Source organism: Schistocerca gregaria, chromosome 2, assembly GCF_023897955.1.
Source record: "Schistocerca gregaria isolate iqSchGreg1 chromosome 2, iqSchGreg1.2, whole genome shotgun sequence".
Classification (NCBI taxonomy): domain Eukaryota; kingdom Metazoa; phylum Arthropoda; class Insecta; order Orthoptera; family Acrididae; genus Schistocerca; species Schistocerca gregaria.
In genome coordinates this window covers 102925266-102945101 of record NC_064921.1, presented here as the reverse complement: position 1 = coordinate 102945101, position 19836 = coordinate 102925266, and the positions used below count along the sequence as shown (strand labels likewise).

Below are 19836 nucleotides of genomic sequence, written 5' to 3'. Positions count from 1 at the left end.
CCAAACAAAAGCGCTGGCAGGTTGATAGACACACAAACAAACACAAACATACACACAAAATTCTAGCTTTCACAACCAACAGTTGCTTCTTCAGGAAAGAGGGAAGGAGAGGGAAAGACGAAAGGATGTGGGTTTTAAGGGAGAGGGTAAGGAGACATACCAATCCCGGGAGCGGCTTTTCCGCTCCCAGGATTGGAATGACTCCTTACCCTCTCCCTTAAAACCCGCACCAAGAATCTGAGCTTCTTATTGCAGCTGGCAGTCAAAAACACCCCCAAGTTGGGCAATGAAGTTATCATAATAGCTGTTCAAATATCAGAGCAGTTGAATGTTTTTTAATGTGTTGAAAACAGTAGTTGGTTTGGATGGTCACTTAAAAAATTCGAAATTACATTTTACACTGAACTGTATTCAAGTATGGTATGACAAAATTCTTTCATTCACATATTGTGTCCCCATCAGTCCCACCATGAAGGAGGGCCTCCTGGGATGTGAAACGAGTCATGTTATACATTAACAGGCAGAAACAACCACTATTTCTGTAAAATACACTAACTTCACATTATGGCTAGCACTAAGCTGCTCAAACTGACAACTATGGTAATTACTTCTGCATTACTTTACATATGTATGCTCAGCTTCTGTTATTATGAGTGCTTTGTTGGACCACCACACAGTAGAACAAGGTATGAACATAAAAAAGGTTCCTACAGACAGTTGCTACAGATACATTATGATGAATACAGACCAAAACATTACTCATTTGAATAACACGAAAGGATTGTGGACTGGAACAGTATTCTAACGACACTTTATAGGTATGGCAAATTCTCAAGTGAACTATACTACATTCTCAACCAAGCCTGCCCATTAATAAAAAAGAGAATTCAGGCGCAATCTGTAACCCAAAACTCGATATTCAGTTCAGTGACTGAGGCTGGAGAAAAACTAAGATGGTATGATAATGCTATGTTAACTGACTTGAGCAATAAAAAATTAAAAGAAGAGTTCAAAAATTACCAGAAATACTACACAGGCCTCTTAATTTCTGAAAAACAGAAACATTTTGAAAGTTTCATTCAAAACTCAAATAATATTTCCAAAACATCATGGTAACTAGTAAATACAGAAATAGGTAAATCTGGGAAACATACAACTGAAAATCACTTGCTGATAAATGACACAATAGAAACTGATCAGAATAAGGTAGCAGATCTATTTAACAATAACCTTGCCTCTGTTGGCTCCAGCATCAATCAGCTTAAAAATCACAAATACAAATTCAGAGGAATACCAGTGTCAGGATAGTATATTTTTAACAGTAACAAATGGAGAAGAAATAATTAATATTATTAGTAGCTTGAAGAATTCTCATTCAGCAGGATATGGTGGTCTAAGTCTGGACACTCTTAAGAAATGTATTCATAAAACAGCATCACCTTTATCAGCAATTATCAACTTTTATATGGAAGATAAGTTGAAAATTGCTCGAATTGTGCCTATTTTTAAAAAAGGAAAATGAAATCTAGTAGAAAACTTTCAACTCACATCTGTTCTTCCAATAATATCCAAAATCTTTGAGAGAGTAAAATATATAAGAATCTGGAACTGTCTGGCAAGCAAAATAATGATTTCTAAGGGGCAGTATGGTTTTGTGAGGTTGTCAACTACCATTACAGCAGCATCCAACGTACAGGTAATAAAGAACATGTATGTGGGATCTTTCTAGACTTCCAAAAAGCTTTTGACTGTGTTGATATGATCATATTGCTGAACAAACTGTGAAACTATGGCATTCAAGGCACAGCCCATAATCTGATTAGACCCTACTTGACAAATAGGAAGCAGTTTGTGTCTCTTAGCACAACAGAGGTATCATACAAATCAAACACCACTAACATTAATTTTGGTTTTCCACAGGGGTCAATATTTGGAACACTTCTTTTTATTATTTATGTTACTTTATTTATTTATTTAGCATAATTGTATCTCATCATTATAATAATGATATAGGATTCAGTCTATAACAAACCCCACTACAGTTATCTTATATGCAAATGATACCACGTTAATATGCCAAAATCCAAGGTATTTGCAGCTTGAAGTGGAATCCAATACTGCAGGACGCATAATTCTGTAGTATTTTAATGAAAAAAACCTAAAATTAAAACCAAATAAATCTGTCTATATTGAATTTGATCTTGGGAGGCAGAAAACTCATGAAAAACCAAATTTTAATGGGTGATGAATACATTAAAGAAGAATACTTGACCAAATTTCTTGGCCTGACACTTGATGCAGAATTAAACTGTTCTGATCATGTAAATGATATTTGCAAAAAGCTATCTACTACCATATATGCCCTAAGAAAACTGACACCTCTTTCTGACATTACCACCCTGAGGCAAATATATTTTGCACTATTTGAATCCCACCTAAGCTACAGGATAGAGGTATGGGGATCCAGCAATAAAGGTAATATGAAAAGTGTACTTATTCCACAAAAGAAGGCACTTAGAATTATGGGAAAGAAATGTGCCAGACAGACCTGCAGAAATTTGTTTAAAGAATTTAAAATACCAACAGTTCATAGCCTGTATGTGCTTAAAGACATCAAAGACACCAACCATTTTCTCGAACGCCTGGAATACTTACCCAGTCTGTTACCCCCAGAAACCATCCTTGTAACCGTTGATGCCACTTCCTTATACACAAAAATTCTACACGTCCAGGGCCTCACTGTGGTGGAGCAGTTCCTTTCACACCAATCACCTGCTATCCTACCTAAAACCTCTTTCCTCACTACCTCCAACACATTAAAAAACATTCAACTGCTCTGATATTTGAACAGCTATTATGATAACTTCATTGCTCAATTTGATTTTGGGGGTGTTTATTGGCTGCCGGCTGCAATAAGAAGCTCAGATTCGATAGCAGTCCATATGGCCTCAGATTTCTTGTGTTTTGGGAAGGCATATTCATTTGTAATAACTGTTACTGGCCACAGCACTCTTTTTTTTAAAAAAAAAAACTGTAGCATTTGTATACCTAGTAAAATTGGTATATATATTATATTTTAGTTTATTGTGTCATTGTCTTTTCTTTACTGTGGATGCATTGATGTGGGAATCCATTTCGGTTATTCCTCCTCTTTTTATGACATACTCATTCAAAAGAATCAAAAAATTATCTGGAAACCTGATAAATGGTTTTGAAAATGACATTGTATTGTGCACATATAATTATCATGAGTAAGTTAGGTGATTAGCAATATTTTTACATTAGAAAGAAAAGAATAGTAAAAAACGAAATTACAATCTGACAGAGCTAGCAGCAGACTGACAAAAACATACAGAAGTCGACAAATGCACTAACTTCCTAGCTATGGAGTTTCTTTGTCTGCCTAAAGAGAGAGAATATAATTGGAGGAAATGGAAATGTACAAGATTCAACTAGGAAAGCAGTCCAGAATTATGGATACAAAAAACAATAGGTGAAAAGGAAAAACCATATCAACAGATATCAACTGACATGTGAGAGAGCCGGCCGCGGTGGTCTCGCGGTTCTAGGCGCGCAGTCCGGAACCGCGAGACTGCTACGGTCGCAGGTTCGAATCCTGCCTCGGGCATGGATGTGTGTGATGTCCTTAGGTTAGTTAGGTTTAAGTAGTTCTAAGTTCTAGGGGACTGATGACCACAGCAGTTGAGTCCCATAGTGCTCAGAGCCATTTGAACCATATGAACATGTGAGAGATAAAGTATAGCCATATTAGAAAAGAAATTGTAAACAAAACAGAAATGGTCAGATACAGAAAGAAAACAAGGTGGAATAATAGAGGGGGAGAACAACAGTAAACGTAAAATATAGACAAAAGATGGAAAAGGGAAAAAAGTATGTATATTAATGTGATGGTAGTAATGAAATAAAAATAAGGAATATGTCAAAGGGAAAGGAAGATATAAATCAGCAAGAGAGATTAATGAAAGTTAGTACATGGTTGCAGAGCAAATTCCCATCTATAGGGTTCTGAGTCACTGATGGTACAATCAGAATAAATTTCACTGTGAAGCAGACATCATCAGAACATCTATGGTGTTGTGGGTTATTACAATGTAATGACAACCCTTAGATGCTTACAGGCATTGACATACGTCAACGGGGACAGATGAAAATGTGTGCCCCGACCGGGACTCGAACCCGGGATCTCCTGCTTACATGGTAGACACTCTATCCATCTGAGCCACCGAGGACACAGAGGATAGTGTGGCTGCATGGAATTATCTCTGGCATGCCTCCCGCGACACCCAAATTCTCAATGTATTGTCCCGCACTACATTCGTAGTGCCCCCTCCCATTATACTCATTACTCGCAGCATGTTTGCCGATTCCCGTAACAGTTCCGGCACTGTTTGTGCATCCGCACAGAAGAAGAAGATGGTCAAGTGGCTGGTGAGCCTTCGAACATGTCCGAAAGAACAGATACCATCTTAATATATATATATAGTTGTGAGTTGTGTTCTGAGACAAGGTATTATGGGTTACCAGTGTAGAATACATTCGGTATTCTTAATGGAGGCTTTTGAACTCTACATCAACATAAAAAATGCAAATAATGTTGAACATCATTTAAGACATAATATGAATGTGTATTACCCCCCTTTCCTTCCTCCATCATACTTCTAATCTCTAAATTTTATTAACATACTGTTTACAAATTAACTGAAGATGTATACTTTTTTATTTTCTATCAGTTCAATATAATTATTTTGAGAGAACTGTAAATACCTGTAAAATGCTTAAAACAGCCATATAAGCCAGAAATGCCATTGCAACATCCTTAGCTGTGATATGCTTTTCGTGACCCTCTTCTAGCCTGAAATGAAATTAGAACACTGAGAAATTTTTTCTTTGTTTTACAATATTTCACCTTTATAATCAAAACACAAGTAACAATTTCAAGCTACTAAATTTTATTTCCATTTGATGGAAGTAACAAGAAAATTGGTATTAAATGCATAGATGAGTATTTTAGTGGGTGCTGAATACTATCAGCCTTATCCTAGTAAAAATGAATCACTTCAAAAGTTTCCCCTAATATTTGAAGACCAATTACCATTTTTAAAAATTATATCTAGACTCTAATGTATCTGGGACCTGTTATTTAAAGTAAATTTGTATTCAATTCAAAAGTTGGTATGAACACAGTTATCTGTTACTAGGCTTGGTCCTATTAGAGACCGTTTCATTTTCCTTCCTCTGGCATTTGAACTGACTTACCCAGACAATATAGCAAATCTGCACATTTCAGATTAATCAAATAAGTGATAAGTGACAGGAAAATCATAGGACCAACTGCGTATTAAAACTGAGGCTTTTGACACAGAGCCATTGAAACACAATGCCTATTATAAATCAACAAATAAATGAAAATCAAAATACAAAAGACAACTATCAAATTATGGTCTGCATAGTTCAATATAACTAAATGAACAATATATAAAAGCTTTTTACTGATGAAAAATGTGCTCGATAACATTTAGAAGTGAAAAGTCTTGTTTTTATAAGCTTTGTTGCTAAAGAGGTAAATGCAAAAAATGTGCTAACTAATATGTGTGCTTTCTCCTAATGAGGAATGCAATCATAATTAAAATCAGAATACTGATGAGGAATGTTCTTAGTAAGGTTGCAAAATACCTCCTATGATTTCTGTGTTCATTAGCACATTATGATATAATATATAACCTGTCTCTTTATGACTAGCCACAGTGCCCTATAGGCACACATAGAAGCCTTTGTGTTTTCGAAGAGACAGCATCAGTTCTTTTCTGTCAATGTTAAGGTGGCCTTGGTTATTTATTTCTTTTAGTCTCAAGAATCGTGCATTGTACATATAGAGCAATTCATGTACATACAAATACAAAAATGCAGCAGAGAAACATTATAAGGTACAATAGTACGCCATAACAACAACATTGTGCACAGCAGTTCAATAGGAACAGCCATATACACTACAATTCTATAATACTGTAACATTTGAAGTAATAAGAATTATAATGCAGTACTAACAATAAGAGTGATTAAGATTCAAGTGGATTTATGCAAACTGATCTTTACACATTCATCAACTGTATGAGAAGAGTTTGTAAGTAAAATGTTCTTAACTTTATTCAAAAATGTATCCACTATGATGAGTAAAATCAGTCTTTTTATTTCTTGTGTTTTTTCCTTTAGTTATATTTGTTGATATTGAACAGAATTTTCTCATTTGTTCTGGCTTTATTTCACTTTCAATTTTAATTTTCAGACTCAACACAACATTACTTAGGCGTGCAGCAATACAGCTTTTATAAATATTTAGTGCCTTAATTTCCTAACCATACGTTGGATTTAATCATGCGAGGAGCTTGTAATTTCAGACAATTGGGTCAAAAAGGTGCTATTCACAATCATATTAATAATATAAAATGATTTACTTTGCTTATGTTATTGAAATAATGTACCAATGTGTAACCTGCCTTAGAAATGTGTTTAATGGATAACTATCAATTGTTTGATATAAATTAAGTTTTGTGTACTTTTATCAGATTTAGTTTTTGAGTCATCACACATCTTCAGACTCACCTAATAAGGTATATGAAAATGGCAATTTAGTTCTTGGGTCATCACACATCTTCAAACTCATCTAATCAGGTATATAAAAATGGCAATTTAGTTTTTGAGTCATCACACATCTTCAAACTCACCTAATCAGGTATATGAAAAATGACAATTTTAAAATCTTGCCCCCTATTCGATGAATTTCAGTGGACACTCATGATTTTTGAAGTTTTGCTTGGGGACTCAGTGGTTATCTCACATATAACAGTCTTCTCCTGTTGTTCTAGCTACCCCACTGAGCCATTTACTCTTGGGTCTCATCTTTCCAATGAAGTTTTTCTGTACACTCTCTCACAGTTGGCCATATTTCTGTGCATTTGCCATTAATTTTCTTGTCTCTTCCCATTTTTATCTTGTATAAGGACTGCAAACCTATTTCTGATATTGACACTGAATTTCTGATACATACAACACATAAGAAGAATGTCATCTATGTTAGATAGTTCTACATCGACATCTACATTTGCATCCTTACTCTGCAAACTGCTGAGAAGTGCATGACAAAAGGTATGTCCCATTGTAGTAAGTAGGGTTTTTTCCCATTCCATCTATGTACGAATCATTGGAAGAATGATTGTTTGAATGCCTCTGTGTGTGATGTAGTTATTCTAATCTTGTCTTCACAATCCATACATGGGTGAGATGTAAGGTGTTGTAGTATATTCGTAGTGTCATCATTTAAGCCCATTCTTGAAACTTCATTAATAGACCTTCTCAGGATAGTTTAGTCTATCTTCAAGAGTCTGGCAGTTCATTTTTTACAGGATCACTGTTACATGATCCCAGGCATCAAACAAACCTGTAACCATTCATGCTGCCCATCTCTGTATACATTCAATATCCCCTGTTAGTCCTATTTGATATGGATCCCACACACTTCAGCAATATCCTAGACTGAGTCATACAAATGATTTATAAACAGTCTCCTTTGTATGCTGACTGCACTTCCCCAGCATTCTACAATAAATTGAAGTCTACCACCTGTTTTACCCACAACAGAACCTATGTGATCATTCCATTTCATAGCCCTACAAAGTATTTGTATATCCCTACAGGTATCTGTTTGAGCTGGCCAATTCCAACTGTGACTCACTGACATTATAGTCATAGGAGACTACCTGTTTTCATTTTATTCAAAGAGCAAAATGCGGATTTGGGTCACTTCCTAATTACTGTAAACTAAAACTGGGGACATGCTACAGAAGCTTAAAAAACACTATGGATGTTGTTGTTATTAATGCAAAGAAAGATACAGATGCATGGATTCTTATCCTTTTCCCCTGGTAAGAATGAAAATAGGTGGATGAATTTCTGGGATGATGAGTTGGACATCAAATTATCCAGATTTGAAGGACATGTTCAAATTACATATCTCATATTCTGGATGTAGCCAATAAACTTCAGAGCATGGGCAAACTAGTTAATGGTGGACTAACTGCAGTCATTAAGCTGATAGGCTTACCAAAAGTATGTCTGCCTTACTGTATGTGTAAAGAGCCCAGGATAATGGACGAAAATTTAACATCAAAAAACATCAAAGAAAAGTCGCTAAATGGAAGTTGGGCAAAGGTGGTGGTGATAGTGCTATATTCACAGAACATTGTAAGAAATCACAGCAGGATTTTGCAAAGACAAACAATAAAAGAAAAAAAAGTTTCGGTTTCTGGAAATATTATCATTGTAAATATGACTGTTTCAAGAGGCAAGAATTGTCAAAGAAATATGCCAAGGGAGCAGACAAGTCATTATTTTGTGCACTTGATATGGCAGATTTTGACTACAATGAATAGATCATGAATTCTCATGCATCACCATACATGGGGTTTAGAAAATTGTGGCTTTAAGATTTTGTCAGAAAACTGCAAACAAAAAAATTTGAATTGTGCTAGTAATGTTGCCTTAGTAAGTGAAGGGAAAGGCAATGTTATTGTCAGTTCATCAGCTGTATCTTCAGACAGAAATGTTGTCAAAAATTCAGAGCACACACACACACACACACACACACACACACACACACACACACGTGTGTGTGTGTGTGTGTGTGTGTGTGTGTGTGTGTGTGTGTGTGTGTGTGTGTGTGTGTGTGTCATCTGTGTTTTGACAAAGGCCTTGTTAGCCAAAAGCTTATATTGTGACAGACTTTTGGTTGTGCCTATCTGTAATTCAGGTCTCCACTATATGGTGAGTAGCAGTTTTCCTTTTGATAAAGATGGATGTAAGATGTTCACTACTTTGTTCTGGAACAGAGTCAAATAGTATTTATAAACAAAGAAATGCTGAAGTTGTGTCAGGTGAGTTTGCTCTAGTTGTTAGAAAAATTAGTGATTCGATCATGTTAGTGCTGGCATTGGACTTAAGTTATGTTTATGAGATAGAGGCATAATGTTGAAGTGTTGTGATTGTTAATCTCTGTACATGTGTAAATCATATGTGCTTGGTAAGATGTTTAAACTTGCATTTCATAAGTCTGGAGAACAGTGTGCATTGAGGTGCTTGGCTTGGTGTATATAGATTTATTTGGCCCCAAGGAGCAGATGTCTCTAAGTATGATTAAGCGCTCTTTTTTGTAGATGCAAAAAGGCAAACACATGAAGTACATGAAATACATATTTTTTTAAAGTAACCACTACGAGCTACAAAATGTATAAATTTATTATCTAAGACTCTTGAATGGGACTTTTGTGGTGAAGATTGTTCCTTGAATGAGGTATCATTCATTTCAGAGTGGAATGTAAAGAATATATAATTATTATGATATGATACATATTTAAATGTGTGTAATAATAGCTAATGATGGGAAATTTGGGCTTCTCCCAGAAACAATTTGGCAAAAAAGTTTTTATGTTGTAGATATTTTATTTGTGGAAAAATAGAAGAAATTTAAAATCTCATGGCACATCTGACATGTATTTGTGACATACCAATGTGTTATGACATGGCAGTTGAAAAATGCTGTACTAGAGAAAATTATTCCAGAAAGATATTCCATTTATTTTCTCAGTTGTAAAGATCAAACATTTGATTTTTTCTGTGAGTTCAAAACAATCAATGGTGTTAAAGCAGACAGTGGCAGTGAATAACACTAAGTTTGATTAATTTCTCTGAGAGAATGTGATTGAGCATTTGATTATTGTTGCAGTGGAAAGGACTAACAGATCAATTTGTGAGATGACATAGTGTATGTTGTTTGATTCTGGCCTGCCTAAACAATATTGAGCAGAGGCATGCAATGCTGCTGTTTACATGAAGAACTACATTCCTCACAGAGTGTTTAATGATAAGACTCCGCAGATGTGGAAGAGTAAAGTATCTTCTTTGAACCATTTAAAAGTGTTTGGTTACCAAGCTCTTCTTCATATACTAGATCAGAATAAACCAAAGTGGGATGCCAAGGCTAAGGAATTTGTTTTTGTAGACTACAAGGAAATGATGAAATGTTACAGTCTAAGTTACACACAGAATTCTAACAAAATTGAGAAAGATGGGAATTTTGTTTTCTGGAGGATGAGTGGAGTGCAGGAGTGGCAGTACCAGGGCACCAGATGCAAATGAAGACTACTGTATGTTCAGTGTGAGTGAACAACATGCTGAATGGGGCAAGGCAGAAGTAGTGGTGGAAGTCAGCCATGCTGGGAGTGACAGTATAGATTCTGATTAATATGCAGACTACATACAGGATGCTCTGTCACTGGTAGACATGGAGGATCATGAGATGCTACCAGTGGACCCTGAAGCTCCAGAAGATGAAAATCCAGTCAAAATGTGAGCCCATATACTAAAATCCAAGGACTTTGCAGGTTATGTCACCTATTTGGTAAGTGACATTTTCAGTTTGGGAGAAGATCCTGTTAACATGGAGGATACCACTTCAGAGAGGACAGAGAAGACTGGATAAGTACCATGAAAGAGGAAATAAAGTGTTTTCTGAATAACGGTGTTCGGTAGCCTGTGGACATACCAAAGAGCAAAAGTGTCGTAGGTAACAAGTGGGTATATAAGTTGAATAGAAGTACAAATGGTACAGCACTCTATCATGCTAGACTTGTTGCTAAGGGATTTACTCAGAAGCTTGGTATAGATTATGATGAAACCTTTTCAGTAGTTGTGAGATTATTACTCTCAGAGCTGTAATCAGTGTAAGTGTAAATCTTGATCCTAACATTAATAATTTTGATGTGAAGACTACTTTTCTGTATGAGGACTTGCAGGGAACCATTCTCATGAAGCTGTGGTGTCTCTGGTGCAGAGTGCCCTGCTTTGTTCTAGTTTTTTCTTGGTGCACAACTTGTTCTTCTGCCATGTTTGTTTGTTTTTTCTCAGAGATTAATACCTGCACATTCGATACTTAGTGTGTGTTATTACCAACCAACCATATGTGATAATCACAGTGGTGACCCCGACACCATCATCATCTCATAGCGAGTTATTTTGTGTTTGTTTTCATAAGTTACAAACTTTTTGTGCAAGCCGACATTCTTTCGGCCACCATGGATCTACCAGCATCTTTCGGTGCAAGTGTGATGGGCCCTATGAACTATGCTTGCGACCATGAATGGACAAATGTACCTACTTCAAATTTGGTTAAAAGTGAACAATTATTTACGCCCAGCCACACTGGTGGCCACCTAACCTTAACCGCCAAAACATGGTCACTGCCCAGCATGGGAGTACAACAAGAGCCATAACACGAACAGTGCAATCCACCTAACAACAACGTGGATTATCTTCCTATTAAAGATATTGTGGTTCATCCTCCATCTACGCCATTACCTTCAGGTTGCTTTGACGAAGTTCCAGAACTGTGAATTCAACATTCCTATGCATGGGGTAGCAAGTTCTTATATGTCTAGTGTCGCAGCATGCCCCCACATGTTGTCTCGGCAACGCCAGTCACCTTGACTGCGCTGGTTTCTGTGACCATTGCACCGTGCTTGCACCACGACTGTCTTTCACCTGTTTACATAATGGCACCAGCCGTTCTGCCAAGTCTGGTTCCCAGGTCAGCCGTCCCCCCCCCCCCCCCCCCCCCCCCCACCAACTCCCCATGGCTGCGCCGCGACCGCCTTCTGCTCGCTGCTGCAATGGCACCAGCCATTACAACCGCACTGTGTTCTTCACCAGGACTGCAGTTTGGACACACGGTGCCGAATTTTACACCCGCCCCCTCCACACCATATGCTACATGCAGCCACTGCCCCATGCAGACCTCAGGTGACACTCCGTTCACGGCTACTGCACTTCCAGTGTTGGAGGTGTCCTACTCTGCTTGCACAGATCTCCGGCTGCTGGTGCTGCCTTGACATGTGTTATCCAGCTGATTTCCAAAGCTATCTGCTTTGCATAAACATAATCCAAAAACTTGGTTCACCTTAGAGGACCACCTCCTGGACATCCACGGCATTCCTGATGCTGGTGTTTGTTTTGTCTGCCCAGTGAACCACCTCCACGATACATACGGACCTCATCAGCGATTTGCTCCTCTCACCACTCACCTTGCACAAATATTTGATGGCCAAATCACTGCTTATTGAGTGCCTTTCCCACTATCTGGTGGAGGCTTTTCATTAAACTATTAACGAGGAGCATCTTGATGACTATACCCCTTCACAGCTTTGGTGATGCCTACATGCTTTAATTGACAATCAAGCACTACCTGGTGCCACGCTTTGGATGTTTTGGATGGTCAAATTGCCTTCAGATCTGCAACTTCATCTACTGTCTCATGTACCAAACTCACTAGAGGTTCGTTTCCACATGGCGGATCAGGCTTGCACTGTCATTTGTAACCAACACCGAGTTCTCATCCTCCCTTCATCGTTTTCTGGGTATGGCTAACTTTTATTGCCGCCATGTTACTCAGGCTGTCCCCCTCCAAATGGCCTTCCCTGACACTCTCTCTGGCAAAAACACCATTGGGCAATGGAAGTTGGAGTGGACCAAACCCATGCTTGATGCATTTCGTAACCTCATCAAGGCTGTCACACTCACCCACCCAGATTCTGATGATCATGTCTCGATCACTACCAATGCCAGTGACTCAGCTGTGGGTGCTGTTTTACAATGGCACGCCCTTCTGCTTCTTTTCCAAGAAGCGGATGAAGAGACAGTGTAAATGGTTGGCTTTGGATTGTGAGCTCCTTGCCGGGTATGAGGTGATCAAACATTTCCATTGTGACCTCTACGTGTGACCTTTCACAATCTATACAGATCACAAGCCACTCATGGATGCTATTCATAATCCAGCTAAGGACCTTCCACCAAGGCCTTTCTGCCATTTGGACTACATGTGTCAGCACTCTTCTGACGCGTGCTATATCTGCAGCATGGAGAACATTGTGGCGGACTATCTTTCCCACATCTGCATGCTAACCGCACTGCTGAATCTGGAGGAGCTCGCCCAACTTCAGGCTTTAAGACAATGACATACAGTGAATAATACCAGACAATGAGTCATCACTCTCTGTCCAGCCCCATATACTACATGTGTTAATGATTCCTGTCTTTTGTGACATTTCTATGGGCACACCCCACTGCCTGGTCCCTACCACCCTTCGTCACAGGGTCTTTACTGCCTTGTACGGCTTAGCCCAACCTGGAATGCGAGCAATGACATGGCTGGTTATGGAGCGCTTTGTCAGGCCCGACTGAAGCATAACTGCTGCACTTTGACCCGCGCGCGCATCCTGTGCCAGTGCAGCAAGGTCAGCAGGCATGTTCAGTCTCCACTGGGCAAGTTTGACATTCCAAAGGAGGGTCATTCCATGTCAAATCAACACAATTTTGGGAGATTTTCAGAATTGATATCTCAGATTTTCATGATTTTTGTTATGTAACAATATATCATAAACTTATGTAAAAATACCAAATTTCATATATCTAAAAACAAAGATGATGTGACTCACCAAACGAAAGCGCTGGCAGGTTGACAGACACACCAACAAACACAAACATACACACAAAATTCAAGCTTTTGCAACCAACAGTTGCTTCATCAGGAAAGATATATTTTTCCCGCGTGGAATGTTTCCCTCTATTATATTAATACCAAATTTCAGTTACACAACATAATTATTTTTGAAGTTATTAATTTTTAAAGATTTCAATTTAAAAAAAAAAACATATTTTGGCACCTTTAGATGCCTATAGGCTGGTAGCCAGTGATGATATAAACCTGGGCATGGTCTCATTTGAAAGCTTTTGAATAGGGCTTTAATATGATATGCCACAAGATAGGCATTACAACTTTAAACAAAAAATAAAAATTATAAAATTTAAATTTCTCAAAAACTGTCAATTTTAAAATTTGAAAAAAAAATTATCAAATATAGTTGAAATGTGTTAAAACTTATAGCAAAATTCTATCATGGGATCTCAATGGGATCAGGAGATACAGGGCTTCAGAAATACACATTTTGTAAATAATGTACCAAATTAGTAAAATTTCATTTTTTAATTACGAATTTTGAAAAGCAGTGTGCAAGACACTATTAAATTAATAAAAGGGAATGATTACTTTATAGTGTACCATTTTTGGAAACCACTCTTTAAAAGAAAACTAAAGCTGATTGGCCTGCAAATAGAGGGAAATCCCCTTTTACTCAGATAGGAAGCTGATTGGTTAATTAGACAAGCCCACTAATTTATAGCCAGTGTAGCATCAGAGATGCTTGTATGATGTTCATTTGATGTTTTCTGTGATATTGTATGTTTAGAACACAACCCATTTCTTGGCCACTGCATTTTTCCTAACTAATTTGTCACTGTTTATCCCTTGTAGGATGGATACCACTGACAAGATAGTAAAATAGATTGTTTTAATCCTTTTGATAAGCCTAATCACTCCCATGCAACAAAAGATTTGAGACATGTTACTTCATGGATGTGTGACTTGATTCCAGGAATACCTGAGTTGACAGTTGTTGGAAGCAGCTGACAATGTTGAAAAATGAAAAACATAGAGAAATTTCCACTGGAACTAGCAACATAGATGAAGCAAGTCAGTCTGATACTAAACTGAAGAAGTTATTGATATGCCATTTCCTGATGAATGTGAAGCTCTGAGTTCTCTTAACAGCTCTCCTTTGGAGATGGGAGAGTCGTCTGTAGACAAAAAGAGGATGCAATCGAAAATTTACTCTACTAAGAAGGCCAACAGAATCAATGTGGCTGTCAAGAGAAAACTGCTAATGAATGCATCTAGTGATGATGCAAATGATGATTCACAGGATGAGTTCTTAACACATGTAGAGAAGGTGAACAACAGCTTCACTAGTAGGAAGAAGAAGCTTTAACTGCTGACTCTTTTGCCTGACAGCTGGAGTGTGAGAAAAGTAATACAGGAATTTTTGGCCTCTAACTACTTAGTTCCACAAGCCAGAAGTTGGGGGCGGGGGGGGGGGGGGGGGGGGGTGAAATAGGCACCTTGCCTTGTCCTGATCTGAAACCAGGGAAAAGTCTGTCAAATCATACCATTCATATTGTTAAAGGATATTTTACAAGTGATGAAATGAGCAGAGTGATGTCAGAGATGAAGGACCTTTGTATCAGTGAAAGACAAAAGCACAGGTGGTAAAGAACATGTTCCAAAAAGGATGATGCTTAATAATTTGAAAGAAGCGTGTACAGTTTTCAAAGAAAAATTCCCAACTGTAAAAGTGGGATTTTCTAAGTTTGCAGAACTTAGGCCTAAAAATTGTGTGCTAGCAGGCCACAGTGGAACACACTCACTCTGTGTGTGCTACACTCACAAGAATGTGAAGCTTATGTTTGAAAATACAAGAATGAGTTCAGTGATGGATGGCAAAATTAAAACATACAAGGACTGCCTGCACAAATGATGGTTTGCAGCCCACCATCAACTGACTACTTCTTTTCTGATTGTGTTTTGTGTCCAGGTACCAAAAGGATTAGAGAACTTTCAGGAAAAGCATATGAAGACAATGCAATTGAGACTGTCACTTACAGACAGTGGATCTCTGTGGATCGGTGTAACTTAGAAATAATTCAATAATTGGTAAGTGAATTTGTTGATGTATTTTGTGAAAAACTTCCTGTCCTACTTCATCATAATTTCACAGAAAAGAACAAAGTGCATTTCTGAGACATACTAAGGAAACTCTTCTGGAATGTGAAGGGGCTGTCATTTGTGAACTCTTTGATCATTTTGCAAGATGAGGCACAATCATATCACTGGTCAAACACTCAGCCAACCACTCACCCTTTTGTAGTGTATTTTAAAAAGAAAGAAGTCAAACATTTACATTTTGTAATAATATCAGATTGCCTCAACCACAACACTACAGCTGTCTACCTGTTCCAGACAAAGTTGATGGAATATTGCATTTTTCAGCAACAACACATGGCAAAGAACCATGCGATAGACTGAAGTCCTGTACCTCCTAATCCCATTGAAATCCCATGATAGAATTTTGCCTCATGTATTAAGACATTACAAACTATATTTGATAATTTTTAGCAATTTTTAAAATTGCTACTTTTTGAGAAACAAAATTTTTAAATTTAATTTTTAAATTTTCAATTTTTTAAAAATTTTAACCACTATCTTGTGGCATATCATATCAAAGCCCTATTCAATAGCTTTAAAATGAGACCACTCCCAGGTTTATATCATCACTGGTTACCAGCCAGTAGGCATCCAAAGGTCCCAAAACATGAAATTTCTTCATAAAAATTTAAATCTTTAAAAATTAATAACTTCAGAAATAATTGTGCTTCATAACTGAAATTTGGTATTTTTCCATAAGTCTATGATATATTGCTGCATACCAAAAGTCATGGAAATCTGAGACATCAAGTCTGAATCAGTGTGTTCATTTGACATGGAATGACCCAGGGGCATCTTCAGCATGTCCATATCTATGTCGTTGGTCCCCTCTCTCCTTCTGAGGGTTACAGAAACATCTTATTGATCATCTACTGTGTGACCTGGTGGGTCGAGGTGGTCCCTCTTATTGACATCATGGCCAAGACCATCGCATGTTCATTTGTCTCAGTGTGGGTTGCTCTTTCGGCTGTCCCCTATCTCTCCCGACCGACCAGGGACACCAGTTTGTGTCTGTCCTCTTTGCACAGCTCTGGAAACACTGTGGCATCGCCAAATTTCACACCACGGCTTACCACTCGCAGGCAAACAGCCAGGTCAAATGGTGACACCACACACTCAAGGCCGCGCTTATGTGCCTATGGTCTGAGGCCCTCCCATGGGTCCCACTGGGTATTCGCTTGGCCCATAAAGAAGACTTGAATGCCTCACTTGCTTAGATTCTAGATGCTAGATATGGCAAACCCCCCGCCTCTTTCCCACTGAGTTCATCAAGGACTCACCGTAAGCTGCTACTGTGGATCTTCTCACTCTGGTTTAACAGGTTTATACATATGTTGCATGCCTCTGCACTCCCCTTCCATGCCCGCTTGTGTTCATCCACAAGGACCTTGCTTCATGCGACTTTGTGATGCTGCAGGATGACACTGTGCGAGCAGCCTTGCAGCCGCTTTATTGGGGCCCTCACTGTGTGCTACATCATGGTACGAACATGTTCGCCATCAACCTACGTGACCATCCACAGACTGTGTCTGTTAATTGACTGAAACCAGCGTGGTCACTCACCGACCTGCTCCTGATGCTCCCTTCGGCCAACATCTCTCTGCCTGTGCAGCCATTGGAACCACGGGACCCTTGCACCACAGATTTTGCCTGGCCTACTTCTCACTCCAGCCACCTACAACCGCCATGCTGGCACGAAGATTGTGAATTCGTGTGATGAAGCTTCCCTCTGCCATGCTGCACACTACTGGGGGTGGGGTCTGTATCGTCTCTGGCACAGAGAACCCTATATTTGACTCTTATTTCTTTGGACTGATTTGTTCTAGTTCTTTTCTTGGTGTGTAACTTGTTCTTCTGCCATGTTTGTTTGTTGTGTCTCAGTGATTAATAAATGCATATTCAATGCTTAGTGTGTGTTATTACTGACCAACCATATGTGATAATCACAAAGCAACCTGATGGCTTTATATCAGACAGTAATGAAGGTAAAGTCTATGAAGTATCCAAGGCCATTTATTATTTAAAACGACCAGCTAGACAGTGAAATGTATAGGCAAACAATGTACTTTGAGAACTGAGTTATTTTGTAAATACTGATGTACATAGTGTGTTCATTGAAAGATCAGGTAAAAATCTTGAAATTGTTGCTTTGTATGTAGATTACTTTATGCCTTGTGTAATAACAATGTGTTGAAAGCCAAAGATTATCAGGGATTATCTGATCATTTTGAAGTTAAAGATCAAGGAAATGCAAAGTCCTGTGTAGGCATGTGTATTGCTAGAAACTGGGAGAAAGGTAATTTAAAACTTGACCAGAAGGGTTATACTGCAGATGTGCTGAAATGCTTTAATATGTTTGATTGTACTCCTGTAAAACACCAACTGAGTCTACATTGAAGTTTGAGATGTGTAGAGTGATAAGGTTTAAGTGGGATGTTTGCTTTATATGATTACTAATACAAGATCTGACATATATGAGGCCTGTCTAAAAAGTATCTGAGCTTTGGCCAGAAAAAATATTTCGCATACCTGATGGGCTTGGGACTCTAATCCACTTCAAAGTAGGCCCCTTGTGCTTGCACACACTTAGCCCACCAATCCTTCCACTGCTGGAAACACCTCTGGAAATCTTCTTTTGGATTGGTGTTCAGCTCTGTCATCGGGTTGTGCATGATCTCTTCTCTACCCTCAAAATGGGATCCTTCCAATGACGTCTTCAGTTTTGGAAACAACAAGAAGTCACAAGGAGCCCTGTCTGGAGAGTAGGGAGGTTGGTGAATGGATGTAATTCCATGTTTGGCTAAGAAATTTTGGATCAAGTGGGATGAATGAGCGGAGGCATTGTCGTGATGCAGTTGTCAAGTTTTTCGCCGTCCACACCTGCTGAATGTTATGAATTATTTCGCTTTGAGAATCACCAAGCTTTTCACAAAACCTGATGCAGTATCTTTGCTTAACATCCTCAGTTATCTTGAGAGAATCGGTAATCCGACAAACACATTGTGTAACATCTCACTCAGTGACTGACAGGCACCAATGAATTGCTGGAAGGCGGAGACGAAAGTCACCCATACACGTAAAGGTCTCTTCCTTTACTGTGTACAGCTGCACTGCACTATCATCTCTATTTTGTGTGGGACAATCAAAGGTTGGGTATTTTTTAGACAGACCTCATATTATACACTATTGTATAGGCAGTATGATTGTAAATTTACTAGAGTACATTGGAGCGCATGAAAAAGAGGCCTTCACTATCTCAAGGAGGCTATGAACCATGGAATTGTGTTTAAAAATGGGGATTTTCCACTATGGGAGTGCTGAAACTTCCTGGCAGATTAAAACTGTGTGCCAGACCGAGACTTGAACTCGGGACCTTTGCCTTTCGTGGGCAAGTGCTCTGCCATCTGAGCTACCCAAGCACAACTCGTGCCCCATTCTCACAGCTTTACTTCTTCCAGTACCTCATCTCCTACCTTCATAACTTTACAGAAGCTCTCCTGTGAAACTTACTGAACTAGCAGTCCTGAAAGAAAGGATATTGTGGAGACAGGACTTAGCCACAGCCTTGGGGGATGTTTCCAGAATGAGATTTTTGCTCTGCAGCAGAGTGTGTGCTGATATGAAACTTCATGGCAGATTAAAACTGTGTGCCAGACCAAAACTTGAACTCTGGACCTTTGCCTTTTGCGGGCAAGTGGTCTAGAGCATGACAGCCAGAGTTCTGTTACACTATCACTAAATTCTCTCCTGCATTCTAGATTGAAACATGTTTGTGCTAATGTATATTTTAATAGACAATGTGTGAAAAGAAGTGGGATTGTTATTAAGTACTTGCAGCCAAAGGAAATGCCTGTTGATTTATGAACTAAACAACTTGATAGGGAGCAATATGTATCAAATTCGTAAGTTGAAACTCTCATCAGATTAAGTGGTAGGGTTGTTATGTTGGAAATGTGGTCCCTTATTTCATCCTAGTTGTAGCCATTGATTAAGTGTGAACCATCTTTGAGTCATCATTTCTTTGTTATCTGTGTATGCATGTAATACTGATCTATGAACAGAAATATTATGAATGATATAATTTGTATTTATCTTTATCATCATAAACACCAGCA

At 38.5% G+C, this 19836-nt stretch overlaps 1 protein-coding gene across 3 annotated transcripts in view; it reads right to left on the bottom strand.

Moving 5' to 3' along the window:
- Window positions 1-19836, bottom strand: part of LOC126336439 (uncharacterized) — a 216745-nt gene that overhangs the window by 102383 nt on the left and 94526 nt on the right. For all 3 annotated transcript variants that reach the window (XM_050000137.1, XM_050000138.1, XM_050000136.1), the window contains exon 5: window positions 4786-4873. In XM_050000137.1, the coding sequence (XP_049856094.1) occupies window positions 4786-4873 (88 nt within the window). The remainder of the gene's footprint in view (window positions 1-4785; window positions 4874-19836) is intronic.